General features: G+C 36.1%; 6 protein-coding genes across 13 annotated transcripts in view; 4 read left to right on the forward strand and 2 right to left on the reverse strand.

Moving 5' to 3' along the window:
* Window positions 1–1344, forward strand: part of LOC124213447 (phospholipid phosphatase 1) — a 34950-nt gene extending 33606 nt beyond the window's left edge. For both annotated transcript variants that reach the window (XM_046614816.2, XM_046614825.2), the window contains 2 exons: window positions 100–220; window positions 301–1344. In XM_046614816.2, coding sequence (XP_046470772.1) covers window positions 100–220; window positions 301–669 — 490 coding nt within the window. In that variant the 3' untranslated portion in view covers window positions 670–1344. The remainder of the gene's footprint in view (window positions 1–99; window positions 221–300) is intronic.
* A 186-nt stretch (window positions 1345–1530) lies between these two features.
* LOC124213534 (uncharacterized) lies at window positions 1531–3139 on the forward strand. Its single transcript, XM_046614916.2, has 3 exons — window positions 1531–1876; window positions 2067–2281; window positions 2742–3139. Exons 1-3 carry the CDS (start codon window positions 1707–1709, stop codon window positions 2765–2767), a joined length of 411 nt encoding a protein of 136 aa, XP_046470872.1. The 5' UTR covers window positions 1531–1706; the 3' UTR covers window positions 2768–3139.
* Window positions 3140–3153: 14 nt separating this feature from the next.
* Coq8 (ubiquinone biosynthesis protein COQ8, mitochondrial) lies at window positions 3154–7154 on the reverse strand. Of its 2 annotated transcripts, none has more exons than XM_046614671.2 (12): window positions 7001–7154; window positions 6559–6752; window positions 5689–6264; window positions 5214–5433; window positions 5009–5133; window positions 4810–4894; window positions 4628–4743; window positions 4376–4538; window positions 4066–4268; window positions 3803–3955; window positions 3615–3715; window positions 3154–3415 (listed from the first exon to the last, which is right to left on the reverse strand). In XM_046614671.2, exons 1-12 carry the CDS (start codon window positions 7014–7016, stop codon window positions 3241–3243), a joined length of 2127 nt encoding a protein of 708 aa, XP_046470627.1. In that variant the 5' UTR covers window positions 7017–7154; the 3' UTR covers window positions 3154–3240. The 2 variants fall into 2 exon arrangements, with proteins under 2 accessions (XP_046470627.1, XP_046470618.1); XM_046614662.2 differs by having other exon boundaries at window positions 6559–6783; window positions 7001–7138.
* A 146-nt stretch (window positions 7155–7300) lies between these two features.
* On the forward strand, window positions 7301–9596 carry LOC124213469 (uncharacterized). 2 transcript variants are annotated; one of them, XM_046614867.2, is made up of 5 exons: window positions 7301–7415; window positions 7534–7776; window positions 7901–8049; window positions 8134–8426; window positions 8508–9596. In XM_046614867.2, the coding sequence occupies exons 1-5, from the start codon at window positions 7307–7309 to the stop codon at window positions 8566–8568; spliced, it is 855 nt and encodes a 284-aa protein (XP_046470823.1). In that variant the 5' UTR covers window positions 7301–7306; the 3' UTR covers window positions 8569–9596. The 2 variants fall into 2 exon arrangements, with proteins under 2 accessions (XP_046470823.1, XP_046470822.1); XM_046614866.2 differs by having other exon boundaries at window positions 7320–7776.
* pigeon (protein) lies at window positions 8873–14559 on the reverse strand. 3 transcript variants are annotated; one of them, XM_046614547.2, is made up of 10 exons: window positions 14262–14559; window positions 13796–13935; window positions 13417–13738; window positions 12890–13152; window positions 11512–12746; window positions 11023–11367; window positions 10659–10873; window positions 10246–10449; window positions 10062–10133; window positions 8873–9954 (listed from the first exon to the last, which is right to left on the reverse strand). In XM_046614547.2, the coding sequence occupies exons 1-10, from the start codon at window positions 14317–14319 to the stop codon at window positions 9884–9886; spliced, it is 2925 nt and encodes a 974-aa protein (XP_046470503.1). In that variant the 5' UTR covers window positions 14320–14559; the 3' UTR covers window positions 8873–9883. The 3 variants fall into 3 exon arrangements, with proteins under 3 accessions (XP_046470503.1, XP_046470512.1, XP_068989274.1); XM_046614556.2 differs by having other exon boundaries at window positions 13796–14064; XM_069133173.1 differs by lacking the exons at window positions 13796–13935; window positions 14262–14559 and having other exon boundaries at window positions 13493–13595.
* On the forward strand, window positions 14460–18624 carry LOC124213429 (WD repeat-containing protein 89). 3 transcript variants are annotated; one of them, XM_046614790.2, is made up of 9 exons: window positions 14460–14680; window positions 14761–15339; window positions 15400–15853; window positions 15933–16159; window positions 16253–16593; window positions 16859–16987; window positions 17196–17290; window positions 17375–17477; window positions 17581–18624. In XM_046614790.2, the coding sequence occupies exons 3-9, from the start codon at window positions 15669–15671 to the stop codon at window positions 17734–17736; spliced, it is 1236 nt and encodes a 411-aa protein (XP_046470746.1). In that variant the 5' UTR covers window positions 14460–14680; window positions 14761–15339; window positions 15400–15668; the 3' UTR covers window positions 17737–18624. The 3 variants fall into 3 exon arrangements, with proteins under 3 accessions (XP_046470746.1, XP_068989314.1, XP_046470738.1); XM_069133213.1 differs by having other exon boundaries at window positions 15420–15853; XM_046614782.2 differs by having other exon boundaries at window positions 14460–15339; window positions 15420–15853.
* Window positions 18625–19944: the final 1320 nt, after the last annotated feature.

A 19944-nucleotide genomic window follows, 5' to 3' on the forward strand; every position in this document is an offset into this window, starting at 1 on the left:
GGCTGCTTGACAATTGTCTCACATTTTAGTTCTTCAATGCCTTATAATAAATAATCAAGATTTCATATGAAAAAATTAATTGAGTGGTTTTTTCTACAGGTATGTTCAATATTACACATGCACTAATACAGAAACCAGTACCTGGGTTGTATCTGATGCAAGCAAATCTTTTCCGTCCGGACACTCAATTCTGTCTACGTATACCTCGGTTTACATAATTGTGAGTTTGGATTTGTTCTATCTCTTGATTCTTTCGAAACTGTGATGTGTTGGAAATAATTTTTGATATTTTTCTCACAGTGGTACCTCCAAAAACGTCTTCCCAATCGAGCGTTAACCACTCTGTTCAAACCCTGGATGCAGTGCTTGGTTCTTTGCTGGGGCATCGTCTGCTGTATGACTAGATTAAGCGATCACAGACATCACTGGTGGGATGTCCTTGCTGGAATTATTATGGGACTTGCTGCTGGTTTTTATTGCGTCAAAGTGAATTGCAAGGAATTTGTTCTTAAAGACGATAGCTCTGATTGGGCTCGTGGTGAGTCTGTTGAAAATGGGCACCATGGTTATGACAATAGACGGCATCAGAGCGTTAGAAAACTATTAAGTAACACCAGCGTAGAAAATCGAGAAATGGGTGACGTCGTCACACCTAGCTGGAAAGAATGAATTGACTTTCTCTCGATGAAATTGAGAGATAGTTGTGATTACCGAAATTATTGTTATCGTTGTTAAATGTGTGTAAATGGTTGATTGCGTGTATTTAGTAAACTATACGGCCTATACCCTCACTTTAATATTTTATGATGAGAAACAAAGGAACAGTTGTGTGTCTGCACGTTGTAAAGCCCGCCTAAATTTTATAGAATGTACACTTCATTCTTGTGAATATTTTTACTTTTCCGTACATATGTGTATAAGTTTGGACAGGTATATGTGGGCCAATTACGTGCGATAGAATATTGATTTGAAATAACTCACTTGGTTTTCATTACCGGACCTCGAATCATCCAAGTCGAATTGAGTAAAATAACTCATACGTATCCGCAAGAAATCAATTGTTATTCTGTACTAGTTAAAAAAATGCATCACACAGGTCGAATAATTTGTATATACTTGTAAAGATTAATATTACGAAATAATTTATATTAGAATGTAATGTTATTTAAATAATAAATATTTTGGTGACCAGTATTTTAATACTTAGGACAGTGGTGTACCACCTCATGATATCGTGTTATATAGTCCAAAAAATATGACTATAGATTTTATTGAATTGTACATATCATACAGTATATATACCTATATATATACACATATCAAATATACATATAATTGAAGTAACACGTATGACTATTTCTTTGCGTGCGGGTCAAGTACGTAATAGGACGACGCTCACACTTGTTATTATATTCTACTTATTCTAGGGAGCTTAAAACTTGAATGATATGTAATGTTCCGATAAAAATTTGATTTTATCCAAGTTCAATATGAAGTTTGACGTTTATAATGAAATGTCAAATCACAAATTATCACTATAAACAGTCTCATTGTGCCTCTTCTGCTTCTTCATTCTTTTTATTATCGTTCGTGTTACAGTTGGGAATTTACAGCTTTACACTGTCCTTATCTAAACTCAATTGCATCCTGTGATGCTCTTCCAAAATATGCTCCAAATACTTATCTGAGTTGAGAATAATGCAAACATGACTACCAGTGAGCCCAAACTTGCAGAGGCAGATGGAACTCATTTGAATTCCTGCGGGCCTAAGGACACTTTATGTCAACTATGTGGCTTACCCCAAATCGGAAGCAATCAAGTCCGACCAAATGGTTTGCGAGGATGCAAATGCAACGAGTTGTCACCACATTACAAGTATCAACTCACATTATTTCTCAAGCACTAAGGCTATAAACGATATATTCTGAAATTTTTCCGTCACAACACTTTGATACTCGTTGGCATCATGTGATTTGTAGTAATGAAAAAATCCATTATCTGTATTTCTTATTCGTGTCCTGCATCCAGTAGCTGATCATTTGTAAACTTTTGAATACTTATATAGAGTGCCAGATCCACCCAGATCTGTCCAACCTTCTATACTTCACCCCGATTCGCTGAAGGCAAACTTAGATGCCTATGTGATAGGATCCTGTCAGCCACAGCTTTCAAAAATAAACAGTAGTGGGACACCATCCTCCCTTAAAATGGATATGTGCTCTCAGAAGGAAACAGTTCCAAAGGAAGTAACTTTCGAACCACCACAAGGAATGGATGCCGGTTTGTTGTTATAATAGTTGTTATGTAGTGGTTTGAAGTATATTTATCGTCACCTCAATTGCGATGAATAAGAATACATAATGAAAAATATCGTAGGACAATATCCAAGATCTCTTTTCTACCAATATTACCCAAATCAGAACAAGAGCTATACCTTTCATGTACTCCCTCTACCTTTTTTGGAAAGACTAAATTACAATCAAATCTCTACCCTGTCCATTGACAATGAAGATATAAAACAGGAATGGAAAGAATTTGTATACAACTTACCAAACAAAAAATATTCCTCTGTACTCTATCCAGATGAAAAGTAAGTAATTTCAGATTTGGCTAAATTCTGGATATATTTCTTACAGCTACAGTTACAATTCTGACTAGACTGTTTTCATATTTCACAAGACGGAATCTTCAATCGCATTTCATCAAGTCGAAATCAATTTTAATAACATTATGTATACAGATTCTGGCGATGGAAAACATTTTTAAGATACAAACCTGATGAAACTGGGAACGATTTTCGATACAAGATGCAAACGGGGCCGAAGTACGACAACAAAGGACGTTTACCAATTACAGGAGAGGAGTTGGACATATACCGAAATTTACAAAAAATAAAGTTTAAATCAACAACCAATGTGAAGCATACGTTGAAAAAGGGTAGCGAAAAACAGCAAAAATTGACACCTACAAACTGATTTACACAACTGAGTCTTACACAAATTCATATCTCCATCGATTTGAAAAAATAGAAGTTGGAGCAAAGTGATAAAATGTTGTGCAAATACGTAATCACAAACTCACTTTTAAGGTGTTACTCGATTTCTACTGATTGACTTCTTAAAAGAAAAAATAATTAATACTCTTGCTCTAAATAGCGTTAAATAAAATAATTTATTGTTCACATTATATTACATTGAATATTTCACGCTGTTGAAAACTTATTTAACAAATCATTTGAGCTAATCAAACTGATAATTTCTATATACCTCTTGGAACAAATCACGGCAGTTGATTTTTACGTTAAGTTTTGCACATAACAAAAATACTCCTGATAATTTTCGGTGCAGGCTATATATTTCCTCGGGCGGTGGACATAGTCTATGATTGAGTATTGTAGGTATCAAAGTTTGAATTCTGTAATACAAAGATTGACAATTAAATTGAGTGTACTTATGTTAGTCCAGAACTACTGCAATTCAATCGTTTGTAATCAATCCTAATCATTGTTATCAACAAAACAGGCATCTGTTGAACTATCGTTCTATTGAGAAATTCATCATTATACACACGGTATATGTTAATGTGAGTAGTATGTTTTAGGGTTTCAGCTTACCTTTTTGTAACATCTTGGCCACCAAAGTCAAAATACTCGTGTTTTTCGTCAAAAACTTGACCCAAAATCATGACTGCGTCTACATGAGCATCATCCATCACCTAAAATTGATAATCAAATGTAGGTTCGATTTAACAGTTTAGAAAGAAATCATGTTCAATTAATCAAATCAGTGAACTGATCTGTACCTTGGACTCATATCCAGTTAGAAATCCCATTTGACGGGACAACTGTAGAACCTTTTCCCGATCACCTTCGCTTGCGCCTTTAATTATTTCAATATACTGGTCCATGAACCGTTTATCATAGGCTCTGCACGCACCAAAATCTAATAATGTAAGCTAAAACAACAGGTGGCTTTGTTCAGTGATAGAAACATTAAATGTACCTACTTGATCTAAATCAAACTTTTTCTAATTAGTTAAAATTAAGATGTGCAAAATTTGCATACCTGCCTAGTCTCGGGATTGTAGAAGAAGTTTGCCCAGTTTGGATCTGTTTGCATGTAGCGAAAGTCAAATAATTCCAGTAAGCAAAGGCGCATCACCATCTTGCATATATGTTCTCTAGTTTCGGAGTCCATTTCTGCGCATTTGTCGACTGGTATACCATCAATTAATTCCGATGTGAAAATTTGTTTGGTGCTGAATTCGTCTGTGAACGTAATTTCATTGTAGACCAAGAAGACTGTATTATAAGTAACCTGTTTGTATTTCCAACCACATCAAAATCTTATGGTCCTTTAGATCAGCAAGTATTACCAATAACTTTTGGCACATAGTAATCTGAATATGGAGATATTAGATCTCTGTATTTTCTTGTGCATTCAGCTTCCCTGACATAGTCTACTTCCCAAGCGAGCTCTCTTTTAGCCACCTCGACTACATTATCAATAAACATCCCTTCCGGAAATATATTCCATATCTGAAACGAAAAAACAGCACCCCATTAGTGGTCAAATGGTTGTTCACTTGGCTCAATTAAGCCATTCTTAGAATTCGCAATCTTTTCACCTTCAGTACGCTGACCAAATTGTCGATATCGCTTTGAATTCCCTCAGCTACGCCTGGATACTGTATTTTCATAGCTACTGGAGTTCCATCCAGTAATACGGCATTGTGTACCTGGCCTGAAAAATTTCTTGAATTAATTTTTTTCACATAAAAGCAAGTTGAATCGCGTATTATTGCATTACCAATAGATGCAGCTGCAAAGGGTTTATCCTCAAAGCTGGATAGTTTACTTCTCCAGTCAGAGCCGAGTTCATTGCTCAATACTTTCTGAAATACAGAGTATTTTGTGTTATCTCACATATAATATAACAGCTATAATGGTCCAAACTCTTGTGCATGGAGCAGTCTTATTACATGTATATTTTACAAAAAACAGTATACCTCCACTTGCCATGTTGGCATGAAGTCTGCGCTCTGCCTCACTCTTTCAAAAGCTTTCTGTAATTCAGGACTTATAATGCTGTTATCCTGGATACTTAATATCTGGCCAATTTTTAGTCCAGCACCTAAAAATGTAAATGACAGTTACACGATAGTGTAACAATAGGATTATTTACCTCATTGCAATGAGGTAAAAGTTTTTTACCTCTAACTTTGCACAATGTAGAAACGATTCGTTCTGTGTTGGCTTTTGTGAGGAACATGCTGTCCAAAGACTGTGAGACACTTTGGTTTTTTAATCCCAAAGTGCGTCGCGTATATTCAGCCATTGTTCCAATTCCAAGCCCTAAGCCCAGAGTTCCAAAACTAACCACGCGCTGAAATCTTGTAGATGGCACTTTTCGTTGACGTGCATTCGCTGAAAGCTGTTCAAACACGAATTAAATTGCCCGATTGCATATTCAACTTGTAAATTCCCCGAGTGTTTCCATTTTCAGTAATTGTTTCAAAGGATATTGCCTGATAAAATTGGGTCGAGCTTAACAGTATTTCTTTTGCTATCTATATATTTATATATCCATTACTATCTATATAATTGTTGTACTTTTCTTCTAATCTGATAATGACAAGTGATAACGCTAGTTAATGCATTCAATGTTTTTGAATAAAACTAAACTTACAGATTGTCTAGGCCTCACAGAAGGCATCGCCTTATGAACTCGGACGGTTGAATCATTTTTCTTGCTTTCAGTACTTTCTTTGCTATCATTGCTATTAATAATTTCTTTCTTTAATGTACTTCCTTTACTATCCGTAATTGGGTCGAGTATTATATTTCCTTCTGGCTTCTGCCGTCTGATTCTTTCTTCATGTTCTAATTCAAGTTTTCTTAGTAATTTTTTGTCTTTATTGGACAGCTCTATTTTCGGTATATCTTCTCCCAATGTGGCAATAGTTTCAATTTTTTCTTTTACACTTGCAAATTTCTTGGGTGACACTGGAGTTTTTATCTCATCACGAGTCTCAGTCTCTCCTCTACTGGATGCGGATTTCTGAAAACCCGGAACACCCTCGTTATCATCGTTAGGCACAGAGTCTGCACTCTGACTTGAAGTACTTTTACTATGGTCTTTCTGCTGAAGTGCGTCACAATACCCTGTAGCGCTACTCGTTCTAAATGCCACATATCGCGTTATACCTGTGCCAAGCACAGACACACGTTCTAAGGTCTCTTTCACACCGGCAGCCACATTATTCTAGAATAAAATAGATGTAATCGTAACTGCGGCTATTTACATACGATTCTAAGTGAAATGATGATACACAGTACTTTTATATTCATACAGGATAGTACGTCGAAATTTGAACCATTTCTTTATTACAGTTCATTAATCATATGCAATGGCTCGAAGAGCTATGAGTAAAGAAGGACGAAAATATTTCTTGGTTATTTCTATAATTGATCAGAAACTGTATTAGCCTGAAAGTATATTAATATAACTAAGAAAAAATGAGCATAACTAAATCTGATATATTCTTTTGGAACTTACAGGAAGCTTACTTGGATCAATATTTTCCAGTTGTTTCCCCACCGCTTTGAGATTGTCTTCAGCTAAATTTCTGAGGCTGGAATGAGTTACCGCCTGTTTTATACTATCTTCTTGGATTTTTAATACTGCATTAGCTACAGCTTGCGCTCCGCGTACTACGCCTAAGAAGTCTGTGGTCCATGGTCGTGACATTGCTGTTAAATGAACATTGTAATCAGCTTGGATCTAGATTTAAAAAAAAACAACTTTGAGCTCCATAAAAGATAATTGATTGTTACAATGAAACTGAAATATTACAAACGTAATAAAATGCTGCTTCAACAGCTACAAGATATGACTTGAGAATAATTTCATGAGGTTACTTTTAGCTCGGGAACTCCGAGAAATCACATTGAAATTCAAAATAAATAATATTTTAACGTGACAAATATACAATGCTCACCATAAATAACGTGCATACAATAACGCGTCAGTGGATCAGCCGCCAAATCGAGTCGCAATGTTTACTACCGTATTTTTCTAGTTGTTGCACTTGCACCACATTGGGTAATATGTATTGAAAATAACCAAAGTTCGTGCTCATGCACGTGGCATTGAGTCTGTAACATAGACTTTACGATGTTACGTAAGCAAGGTTATGTGTGTGGATCTACGATTTACGTGAAGTTGGACAAGGGTAGTTTATCAGCAATTCGTGGAACCTCGTCATACATCAATTTTTATAACCTATTTATTTTATGTACTTAACATGAGCTGTGAAAATGGCATCGAAATATGTCCCTGCACCCGAAAAAACTCAACAACCCACAAGGGCACTTTTGTTGCACAGGCACCGAGTAAAAATGCGAAAATTGAAGGTTTACGTAGAATTAATTGTTACATCAACCTTTTTCTCGTCTCTACAATTTTTTGCCTTCACAACGCTTGATAATTTGCCTTTTCAAGCTTTCACACTCCTCTTGTTAAAACACATAGGCAATGTACTTTGCTGCCAGCCTTCGAAGGAAGCTGCTTCAAAAGTACAGAATCTTCATACTATCAAAAATACGAAGGGAACGAAGACGAGCCACCGTTGCCCTTGTCCGTTTAAATCAAAACATGATTTGAAACTTGACACGAAACATGAGAGGACACTGAAACATCATGAGAAACCTAAATGGTTGAACTGCTTCGTGCAGGGATGTCAGCAGAAAAGCTGCTTCAATGAGGAAATCAACTGTTAGTATCTACAGAGTATAGCATTTTTCTTGCTCTAGAGTGAATGCACTATTGGGATATACTTTACAAGAAAGCAAAGCACATAGAACTTATATGTACTTTGAGGTTTTTCTCTGCTTTGTAGTGCCAATCAGATATCCAAGTCCTAAGAAGCCATGTGTACCGGAACATGTTCATCCCCGTCCACCTCCGAATTGGAACCGCAGACCCCCGCTATTCACACCACCTGAAATGCTAAATAATCTAAAGCGAGGAATAAGAAACCCTTTCCAAGTGCTGTCTACTTCTCTTTTTTCTTGTAATAATCCATTTTTGTGTATCAATCCTAATAGACAAACTGGTATTTTCATAATCTAGATCACACACAGAAGAAAAGAGATGCAAACACAATTGGACAGGCTAACAGACGAGCATCAGGCCTTTGCCTTTCCCCCAGGCACTAAACCATTCCGTGACAATTATTATTTCATAGACCCTCCATTGAGTCTTGTAGAAAATTATGACATCATCTGTAGGGACATTCATATGCAAAAATTCCTTGAATGCTCCACCAGATCATCCCTTCTAGCCTTCAATGGAGACAAGTACAAGTTCTTCAGAGAGCGACTCCCTATTCCTCAAAAACGTATATTGAATATACCTAGTAATAGGTAAGCATAAAGTGAATGGTAATCACTGTCCCAGCGTTGTTGTGTAGGTGGTTAGATGGATAAATGTAACTTTTTTTCTAGCTACCAAAACAATGCATTGATAGAAATGGGTGATCCAATTATGCCAGACGGTGCTCGGTAACTCATAGGAGAGCAATGTTAAAATTCCGATTGGTTTTACTCTGTACCTCGAATTTTCAGTTCCGTTTCGTAATCAATTCTTTTTTTTTTTTACTATAGCAATATTGTTTGTTTTTTTTTATATATATATATAATGATTATACTAATAAGCTCTATACCTTTAAATCCGAGGTTATATTATGATTTTTATTTCTATGAATTAGACCGTGTATAAGCCTATATTTTTGTGATGTGAAGTTGAGTATTATACCTCAATTGTTTGGTAAATTTCATATTCCTGTTAGATAATTGAATTGCACACCATATAACTGTAATACAATTTATTGTTGTACAAAAATGATACAAAGTTTGAACAAAATTTATTTATATCATCTAAGTCGCGTGAAGCTATTTGGTTCAATGCTTTAAATCTAGTTTGAACCCATCATCATGAAAAGAGACTAAAGACTAAGACATATCATCATGCTCATTTCAGATGCAATTCACATTCAGATAAAATTACTTGCTATGAAAAACTGTTATCACTTGCACAAACATTATAAATTTCAACAGTGTCGCCGAAACCATAAATCATTTATAATAAGATTTTGTTTAATTTTCGACATGACTAAGTAAAAGACGGTTAAAAATACAGACCCATAATTATTCTGATTGTACGGAGATGTAGCTCTGTATTAAAACATTATTGCACAATATCCCACTTTCGGAAACTTATTAAACTAGCAGTACCACGTAAATAAAATTACTATATAATATCATACCTTTAATATAAAGCACAACACATGGAATTGAACAATAATTTCTAGATAGGAAGATGTAGATTGGTAAAACCAAAAGTAGAAATCAACTCTTATTTGCTACTTATTGAGAATTTTAGCACACCCTAGGTCTATCACAATACTGTATGGCAATATTTAAAGAATACGGGCATCTTTTTTTTTTTTAATTACGCTTTAGCATTTGTTTAAAAATTGTGAAGGATTTCCATGGTATTTTTATACGTACAATAAATGCATCGTAAAATCAGAACTGAAATACTCCCTGGAACATTTAAAGAAGCACGGAATACTCAGAATGATAAAATATTGCACCGTTCATCTTTTTTATTTTTATAAACTACGAATACGTTGCATAAAAACGTATGAATGCACAGTCAACTTCAAAAGTAAGCCAAGAACTTGTTTGAGCCATTGGTACGAGAATGATGATATATTAGTCAGAATATGTAACTAGATACTTCATCCCACTATGATACAATGGCACAGATATATTCTACAATCAAAAGTCAATCGCTATGTATCTAGCAGTGGTCCTGATTATAGAAAATCTTCTGTTGACGTTACTGTCGCTTCTATCAGCAAACCAAAGTCTAGTTCTGTGAGACTAGCTGCAAAATCAAGATCAAGCATTAATAATAATAAAGAATAATGAACTGATACAAAACCTGTCTGGATACAGAAAAAATTTATTAATGAAGAATTATTGAAACTGTACCTTTTGCAGTCAGCAAATCTAGGAATGTGTCAAGTGGTGAAAGTCGGTCTGCCGAAGGAAAAGCTGCTAATCCTAGAAAATAATCAAAAAAGTATTACTTCACTGCTACGTCACTGCTTCCTTCTGCTATTACTAATTCTAGAATTCTAAACTAAAAACAAAGATCAAATTGAATTTGGCCAACCATTATGATTGATATGATGCTGCGATATTCTTCCACGGCACTGGGAAATTTCTCCAGATAGTATGTTGGTAGCGTGTTCCCGAGCTCGTAACATCAAACTAACGGGATGTAACCACTGATTAAGAAGTCTTTTTGCTCTAGATCTCGGCAGTAAGGAAAGCAAGCCTAATTTTCTACAGACTCCATCTTTTGTGTCACCTGAATCTAAAGATATTTTTGGTATTATTATATATATCGTTGGTCAACTAAATAATAGACAACGAATTATTGAGAATCTACTGATTCGCATAAACCAAAAAGATGATATCAATTTTACATCTAACAACTTAGTAACCCCATGAAATTCCTTTTCTAGACTACAGAAATTCACTACGTACCAAATTCATTGGTGGATAAAATTCTGATTAACTTACCAGCCATGATTACTTTCATAACATCAACCTGTAGCTCAAATACATTTCTTTGTACATACTGTAAGAATGTTGGATATTTGAGACTGCGATATCCAAGGTAGGTAAAAAAAGATGTGAACCCTTGTGGTAATGGAAATGCAGTACTTTCAATGGCATAACGATAGCGTTCCAGTAGGGTAAATAATAAAGAACGTCTGGCTTCATCCAACTGATCACTGTAACACAAATTCACAGAATTACTAAGTTGTAACTTAAATTTCATACTAGAAATGCATAGAATATAGTAAAATTACAGTAGTTGGAACATGGGAAACATAATTTCAGATCTAGAACAAGAAAATTCACAGCTTGCAAACGTTATTACATAAGAATAAATCCTTGTTCTTGTTCAGTTTTTGCGTCAACGCTGGAGGCTCGACAAAGCATTTGACACAGTGAGCGTGAGGTTTCTAACTGAGCAGCTACGTGTCTAGTTGCCATTGCATGCAAGTGCAAAGGGGTACAGATTCCCTGCAATCGCATTGTCGATGTTTGAGTTCCGTGTTTCAAAAGGTGCATCGAGAGCTCTCGCAAATTCACTGATACAACGTGCTCTTGTTTCGAGGCTGTACAATTCTCCACCTCAACGAATGGCAAATTGGAATCTAACATCTTGTTATTCCCTCGACAGCCCATTAGCTCTCCCAAGGAAGCTGCTGTCACTGCGAATCTGCAAATGCATCGCAGTAATTCATGACGGTACATCCAACGTACTAGGTTTTACATTACAGTAAGCCTAGAAAATTTTTGTAAATCATGACTTATACAAAACAGCTTAGCTGGTGATCAGCTCAAAATATTTTTGTTGGCTCACCCTCCACTAGGCGACATTGGCGTGCTAGATCTAGATAAGGCTTCTGGTTGATAACAGGCCAAGGAAACCATAAGCTTTTCGGCAACTTGACTTGGTTTGAATCTTGGTTTATCACTATTACATTTGCCCAGCTGATCCCATAGTTGGGTCCATAGATCGTTGCAGTAGGGAACCAGTCGTTGTTGTGGAGACAACAGCATAACGGAAGTATTCCATAATTTTTCATGGCTAAGGGTGACGGTTAGATCATTCACTTTGATTTCAGTCTTTGAGCTATTTTGCATTGTAGTAAACGGCAGCAACGATATTAATTGCTGCGCATCTGCAGGCAAATTTTTTTGCACTGCTGCATATGATCCAGAAATGAGAATTTCTTCCAAAAGTCGTGCAACACTCAACAGTCTAGGCTTCTGAGCTATGATGAAAATTAGTTCTATAACTACATCGGGATCATTTCGATGAATCAGGAAGTAGTGAAGAATGCCAAGTCGCACTTCAACAGATGTTTCTTTACGAAATACATCGATCAAGAAGTCTGCAGGTATTATCAATGGCACAAGGTCCAATGTTGGAAGATCTACAGTTAATGGATTAGAAATTGAATTCATCAAACCGCCATAACTGTCCGACTTTGCAGAATTAGTGTTTTTTGTGTTAGTATTTATACGACTCTCACTAGCTTTCATACTCCGAGGCCTTTCACTATTATTGCTATTATTACTATTACTATTCGCTGCAATATGATTCTTGTTCAGGTCTAGCAAAGGTACTAGATAAGAAGACTGTAGTGGTACGCAAGTTAGTGGACCAGATAGAATATGACAACACGGTTCGTGAGTCACACCAATCTCCAACAAGTGTGTGAAGGATCCTTGGACAAATACGACCATGTGATGATCGCCGTATATAGCAAAGGTTGGCCTCATCAACTTGGCACGTACCCAAGGTATCCCTGGTACGACGCAATGGATTACACAGCTATGATGAAGAACAGTAACGGAGTATGCAAAATGTACCGTGTTGAGATCGGAGAGACAGCTGTTCTCTATTGGGTCTTGCACCTGATTTTCAGGACGATAGAGATAATGATGGCATATGCATACCATCCCCTTTGGGTCTGACACAACAATTAAGTCCAACGAACAGTCATGAACTCTTAAGGGAATCACGTCATCCTCGTATGTTCCACAATGATTGGAACCAGGCAGCTGAGGTAGATTCAATGGTATATTTAACTGAAACCAGACAAAAGAAAATTTAAACCCATAGTAAAAAATGGAAAAATGTTTACCTTTAAAATTTCCAATAATACTAAAATAATCCGTATGGAAATAGGCAGTGTTGTCGGAGTGGCTGGAGCAAAGAAAATTCAACTTACAACTGTTTCATGGGGTAGATCATCATGGAACTGGAGACCACTCAGTGTTGGGTACGATCCAGGTGTTTTTGGTTGACTATTGCTAGCTTCTTCTGTAACTAAGCTTGTTGTGGATCTGCGATGATGTATATGATATAATACTTGATTTACAGAGTCCCATTGAGCCCAGATAAATGTCCGGACCAAAGATTCTGAATTCAGTTCCTTTACTGAATTAGCTTCTTCGTCGGATATGTCAAAGTAAGTTGTGTACAACATTACAGCTGTGTGCAAAAATGAATAAATAAATTGTCAACGGATGTGGTTTTTAGAAAAAAATTGATTGTTATTTTGGCAAGTGCTTAAACATATATCATGTTCAATTTTAGTCACTTAATCAATAGTAGTCAGTTAGGAGAGCAAAAAATCCAGCACATCATGTGTCAGCATGGAATTTTGATGACTGGTGATTATTACAGTGGTAACGGTAGAAGCAGCTAGGATTTATACTATCCTACTGAGTGAAATCCACTTCGATTGAAACTTACATTCCTGATGGATAAGGACTAGGAACTTGTCGGAATCTCTCTGTGGGCGTTGCTTGTAGAGAAATTGAATTCGCACCTGCTTACTTCTCTCCAGCTCTAAATTGTGAAGATCTTTAGTGCTCGAACAAAGCTCTATGACATAAACTTGATACACCTCCGAATCTTCACACAACTGTGGCATTTTATTTTCTGTTCCGGAGTCAGTTAGCGATGTTTGATCAACCACTGGAGAGACAGACTTAGTAACAAAGCCAAGCAGTGTATGACATTGATTTATTGTAGCTTGAACAATGTTCAGTACTTGGGAGAATTCGTGCAAAACCTAAGGAAACAAGTCAAGATGGGAATATATACATTAGGCAGACATGGAATAATTTACCTGTAAGTTGTCCTTTGCCCTATCATAATGTCCAATTACAGAATGTGATCGCATTGGTTCATCTTCGGCACAATTTTCTTCTATCCATCCAACTAATAATGATCCATCTTTCTCTTGTCCCAATAACTTCCATTGTTCGGCTGAAATTCACAATGTGAGAAAATCATCAAATACGAGATAGGTCGTCATCTTTAATGTTGTTCGTCTGTCAATCACATTCAAATTTTCTGCATAAAACCGTGATTGCGCGCGCAGCACGTATATGTCATCTAGATAACATTAAGAAAATACATCGATAATTTGTTTTTGTCAAGTATGGATCAACAGTCGGTAGTAATTCTAAGCATAAATCAATGTTCGGATTTTTTTAGGGATACAAAGAAATGTGGTCTCTACATATTTTATCGCGACGATTTCCAATACGTCAAACGTCAAATTAAAAAGTTAATATGTGCACATGTATTACCTTTAACAGCCCTGTCATGTAAGGATGAACAAAGCTTTGCAGCCAGATTGCCCGCCATACCGGTGGACAGCAAATTTTTTAATCAGTAAAGTTGTTCGTTCGTTTCTTGCTTTCTGTGGTATTATCACGGGTCGAATCTGAAAATTATCTGTATTCCTGTAAAGATAATACGAGAAACCAACAATAAATGGGAAGCAATCGAGGGGGCGATACTTGTTCCATGTCATATGTATACGTTCTGCTATAATCATAGAGAGCGTTGGAGAGCGTCTAACCAGAGGTCTAACCGAACGGGCCAATCGACCCCAGTCTGTACCAGAGTTTCGCCGTCACCACCAGCTAACGCTGGTGCTCTAATAGCGTGATTTTCATGGGCATTCAATTAACGCATCGGCGGGAAAAGTCAATCATGAAAATGGGTACTGACACAATGCGTTGACTGAAGACTATAAAGACAGTTACCCTTATTACGTTCTTTCTACTGCGCGGTTGTTTCCAGACTGAGGAATTCATGAAGAATTCGGCTAGCTGATTTCGTTGTCGACGATTACTGAACATCCGACATCCAAACCTTCGTTTCAAACTTTAATATGTACTATGTATGATGATGTAAAATATGATGTATGATGATATGATATGATGTATAATGATTTTAGTTTTTACACCTCAGACAAGAAATACGCACTATATCTTTCCCGCTGATTCTAGACTCAATCGGCTAGGCCCTTCGATAGTCAGCCGTTGACTAAAGATATATTCTTCAGTCTTAGGTACTCACTTTGTACCGACTTAATCTCAAGCTTTCATACAGACAGTACTTTGGTTGCTACGAATGTCAGTGCGAGCTCGTTAGGTAAAGTCGATAGAGCAGAACCCTCCTACGCTCCCAGGCCCACCTGGGCCCACTTGCCCGCCGAAAATTGGTCACAAAAATTTACCCAGGGGTGTCAGTCTTATAAAAACAGTTTATATTTGACTTCTTTTGGTTCGATGCCTTACATGTCCGATTGAGAAGGTAGAAAACAATATGAATTTCACGGAATAATGAATAGTTTGCATCAATGGATTGAAGAATACGGTAATCAATGACAATAACTAGTAGGTTTAAGCTTGCACACACGCTAATTTAATTTTTTAGCATTTTATCCATTTTTTCAGTTCCCGATTATTCCTGAAATGCACATTTACTGCGCATGCCCAACGAGTGACGCATAAAATGCGCGAATCCTACCACGTGTAGCGAATTAGCCGTTTTCTCGATTTTTGAAAAAACACCGCAACGAGATAATATAACCTATTCTACAGTTATCGTTAGTTTTACTTAGTTAAGGAGTTTTGATCCTGGATAAAATAACTGTTAATTTTTCTGACTCTATATCGCATTCTTTAATTGAACCACAATCTGAGATGTCCGAGATACTCGAATCCTTGGAGCATTTGTCTGTGAAACACACTGACGATAGTTCAATTAATGGATCAAATCGCCGGGAAGACGATGCAGGAAGTGTGCAAGACAAATTCGATTTCGCGCTTGCTGCGGAAGAGGCAGTATCTTTGGATAAGAACTACATTCTCGGGATTTGTGCCACGAGGTATATATGCGCATTTAGTGGTTATAAAGTACAGCGAATTGTATTTCTCGATGCTAGTAATTTGTCCCCAACATTCCAGCGGTACAGAATTCAAGATAGGCACTGCACTTTCCGATTACACCTGCAATGTTTATGCAGTCGGTGAAACATTAAGTAAGATTGCGACACTCGATGACAATAAAGCCTCAATAATTGGAATCAGGTTTAGTCCTATGCATCAAAATTTGTTGTATTGCGCCTCCAGCAATGGATCTATTATGCTGTATGATTTACGTTCCAAAGGAAGGATGGTAACACAATTCAAAGGTGACATCAAGGATTCTTTAATCCAAACTTAGTTGGGCCCACAAGTAACCCATAGGTGGATTCTGATTTTTCGAATTTCTTTGATCATTGTAGCTGATGAACGAGATGATAATGGAAAGATAAAGAGTCTTGCAAGTTTTGACATATGCCAAGATGAACGAGTCATGGCCGGGGGTACAGACTTAATTGAGGGTGACGTGTTCATATTGTTCTGGGACACTAGATATCCCACAAGCAAAACACATGGAAGAAAATCTTTGCTTGGTGGATATTGGCAGTCTCATACAGATGATATAACCACCCTTGCATTTCATCCTAGCAGAAGAGATTTACTAGCCTCCGGTAGTACTGACGGTCTTATCAACATTTTTGACTTAACGCAACCCAATGAAGACATGGCACTCACACATTCCCTTAATACTGAATCATCGGTGGTGAGTTTTTCCTTATGGCTGTAGTGATCACTTCCGGTAGTGCTGTAATACTTTATGTATCCAATCAGCTGCTTTAATATTGAAGTATAATAATATCGAAATAGTGAATTTCGCACATCGAAATAACCGTTTGTCTGATTCAAGTATTTATGCTTATTGAAAACTTGGTACATTTTAGCAAAGGGAATCTTCTATGATAGAGAACTGGAGATGTTGAATTTTACTTGACAAAATCTGTTTCTTTTTCCACAAATTTAAACCAAAGGACAGACTAGGGTGGCTGGGTGAAGAAAAACTGTGGTGTGGAACGCACACGAATGCCCTTCAACTTTGGGACTGCGAAGGTGCTGCTCCTTATGCAAAATTCGATCGAGAAGAATTAGCAACTTTTCAGGTAGGTTTCATTTGTTGTTGTAGACTTCATTGAGAAATTCTTGCATCTAGTTAAGCAACAAATTTACCGCATTATACTTATATATTGACCTAAATCTTCCATCATATATATTTTTGAAACATTGGGAATTTGAAATCATGTCAATGATATTGTATGATACTGACAAAATCTTATCCCAAAACAATGTTTTTATTAAAACTGAACTCAGAGTGAAGATCCGGAAAATTGTTACATTGTAAGAATGCACACAGAGTCTCTGACAGACAATAATTTTCTGCTAGCTGGTTGCAGTTATAGTAAACGGTAAGAATTAAAAAAATGTCCAGTAACATAGACACAGACAGTACTACAGTTCTTAGTCTATTCAGTTTTCAATTTTACATTCAGAGAGAGCCTAAGATGTCTTACTGTGAAAGAGGATAAATTGAAAGCGTGCTGTATGATGTCAGAGAATAAACAAGTTGTTCGAGACAGCTGGTTTGATGAAAAGGTAACACGATTATGTAAATCATATTTCAATACATTTTAGTATCCATTTACAGTGCTTAAAAATAAATATCATAAGTGAATCAATACTCTTTTCTCTTCGATAGAACAATTACTTGGTGACTGGTGGTGAAAGTGGTATTGTTAGCATCTGGAAACAAGAGGAATCTGCATCGTCTGGATCAAATTCCAATAATAGATTGCACCCCAAAATAAACAAATTTAAAGGACGAGACAAGCCTCACAAGGCAAAACCATATTGAAGTAATATATCTCGTAATCCTTGATACAAATTAACGTGTGCTTACTGGCACATCAGAAGTGAATCAATCTGAGCATGTAAGTTTTAAATGAATTTTGTATTGAATATTAAATGAATAAATATTATATAATTTTCCATACAACTATTATTGTCTTTCAACGCAGTAACTGCATCCTGCAGTTCTAGAGATAGAACAGTCTCATATCATGGAGGAACCAAAAGAAATAAGTTTTGATTAACTGATAAATCGTTTTTATATTATGCTTATTATTATTTATTATCCTCACGTTCTCCTTTATTACAATAACAATTGTATGTACATTTACAATAAATAGGTATGATTTCCTTAGTTGGCTGTTTATTCGATGATGAATGATTCGATAACGTAGCATAGTAAGTTAATTAGTAACTACAGTAAGAAATGCAAATGAGTTGAGGCGTGTGAGACGACAGGATGGGGAAGTCAACCAACCAATTTCATTCAGCGAATGGCTTGGCTTCACGAGTTATTGGTAGCATAGGCTCGATTCTAGTCTTACGAGTCGGAGTATCGCAGTAAACAGTAAACAGGTAAAACTCAGTACTCCAAATAGCAGTCAAAATGGTTACATGTACCCGCTTTGTATTACTGAAAGCTCAAGTTTGGAAACGGAGTTTCCTTGCTGTGCAACACATGCGGTCTTTAATAATGTTACTTGCTTGATCTGTAATCATTTTGGTATTCAGCACTTCTTCCTAAGTTACATAATACGTGTAGTCTCCGGTATCTTCAATACTGAATTACCTTACTAGCCACTATTATTTTATTTATTTATACATAATTCAACAAGGATAAAGTTTTAAAAACGGTTTTGTAATAACAGGTATATACCTAATTAATATATGTAGATTCGGTACAAAAAACAAATATCTGCGTGTCGCGAGTAAACATTAACATCTCGCGCAAACAGTTGTCTGTTGAAATTTAGTAGTAGTAGACGTCGTCGTAGTACTATTAGTAATAGTTTAAAAGTGGTAATAGCATAGTAGTGGAGTAGTAGCAATGGTCATAATAGTAGTAGCATTATTATTACAATTAATCATTTTTTCGAATAAAATCGTGCTGGTAATCTTACGTCTAACAGTTTCTACAAAATCATCTGGTTGAATGGCTTGAATCAAAGTACGATGTTATAAAATAGACAAATACTATGTATAAGTATGTGTATATGTAAATACGATAATAAAATATAATTATTAATATAGTGGCGCTGATTAATACAGCCGGTATCACAATAATAATAGTAAACATGTAGTTGAATGCAGATTTAGAGCGGATTATTAGGGCGTAAAAATACGGAAATACTTTTGCCTGGTTTGCAAAACGCAAAAACTTGGCAATTGAAGAAGCTAATTTCCAACTTTTTCATAATATCAAGAGAAAAATTTCGATCAGCGACGCGAGTTCTATTTTTCTAACCTGAGCGCTAAATAAACCAGTCGTTACTACCTACAAAGAAATAGGGTGCAGTGTGTAAATATTAGTAGCAAGAAGTCATTAAAAAAACAAACAAAGTGTGTGAAGCAAGTAGATCAGTAGACATGGAATAAAAAATTCTTATCCCTTCAGTAATTAATCGGCTTCGTCGAATCGCGATGAAGATTAATAGCTTGAAACATGATGCTGTAAGTGCCATTTTAAGCCAGATATTATAAAGAATAAACACTCTTCATTGAGTTCAGGATTGACAAAAAAAATATAGGCACCCGGGCTGATGGTTGGTACATTATAAATTCGTGTAACGTTACAGTTACATGAAACTATAACATTAAAAGATTCTTATCGACATAAAATAAATACTTGAAATAATTAAACAGCTTGGAAAGTAATCAATTTGTTAAATTTAAGTACAGTATTGATCTCTGTTGAATGTTCAGTACTTTTTAAATATTGATGCCGTGCTGAGTCAAGGTAATTGGAAACTTGTATATAATTAACGAGTTTAAAAAAAGGATAACAAGTACATTGACGGGTACATCACAATATTGACACTTTGATTAGGACTTTATAATTTTCCAATAACAGTGAGTTCTCTTTATAAAGCATGAGAAAAATAATCTGACCCTCGGCTGTAATAGGCTTCGATTTACCATTCATAAAGTATAAGCTCTCGCAACAGTCAATGGTCAATTTTGAACTCTTAAATAGTCGGGAACGTGTGTAGAGAGC

This window comes from Neodiprion pinetum, chromosome 1, assembly GCF_021155775.2.
Source record: "Neodiprion pinetum isolate iyNeoPine1 chromosome 1, iyNeoPine1.2, whole genome shotgun sequence".
In the NCBI taxonomy this organism is placed as follows: Eukaryota; Metazoa; Arthropoda; class Insecta; order Hymenoptera; family Diprionidae; genus Neodiprion; species Neodiprion pinetum.

Coding starts and splice junctions, on each gene's coding strand:
- LOC124213534 (XM_046614916.2), top strand. CDS start 1,707: ATGACTACCAGTGAGCCCAAACTTGCAGAGGCAGATGGAACTCATTTG. Junction 1,877..2,066: donor GAGTTGTCACCACATTACAA/GTATCAACTCAC, acceptor ATACTTATATAG/AGTGCCAGATCCACCCAGAT. Junction 2,282..2,741: donor ACCACAAGGAATGGATGCCG/GTTTGTTGTTAT, acceptor TTATGTATACAG/ATTCTGGCGATGGAAAACAT.
- Coq8 (XM_046614662.2), bottom strand. Junction 4,744..4,809: donor CTTTGCAGCTGCATCTATTG/GTAATGCAATAA, acceptor GAAATTTTTCAG/GCCAGGTACACAATGCCGTA. Junction 3,716..3,802: donor TAACTGGATATGAGTCCAAG/GTACAGATCAGT, acceptor TATCAATTTTAG/GTGATGGATGATGCTCATGT.
- LOC124213469 (XM_046614866.2), top strand. CDS start 7,320: ATGGCATCGAAATATGTCCCTGCACCCGAAAAAACTCAACAACCCACA. Junction 8,050..8,133: donor GAATAAGAAACCCTTTCCAA/GTGCTGTCTACT, acceptor TTCATAATCTAG/ATCACACACAGAAGAAAAGA. Junction 8,427..8,507: donor TTGAATATACCTAGTAATAG/GTAAGCATAAAG, acceptor CTTTTTTTCTAG/CTACCAAAACAATGCATTGA.
- pigeon (XM_046614547.2), bottom strand. CDS start 14,319: ATGGCGGGCAATCTGGCTGCAAAGCTTTGTTCATCCTTACATGACAGG. Junction 12,747..12,889: donor ATCTACCCCATGAAACAGTT/GTAAGTTGAATT, acceptor GTCTGGTTTCAG/TTAAATATACCATTGAATCT. Junction 11,368..11,511: donor CCAATGTCGCCTAGTGGAGG/GTGAGCCAACAA, acceptor ATGCATTTGCAG/ATTCGCAGTGACAGCAGCTT.
- LOC124213429 (XM_046614782.2), top strand. CDS start 15,669: ATGTCCGAGATACTCGAATCCTTGGAGCATTTGTCTGTGAAACACACT. Junction 15,854..15,932: donor CTCGGGATTTGTGCCACGAG/GTATATATGCGC, acceptor CCAACATTCCAG/CGGTACAGAATTCAAGATAG. Junction 16,160..16,252: donor GATGGTAACACAATTCAAAG/GTGACATCAAGG, acceptor TGATCATTGTAG/CTGATGAACGAGATGATAAT.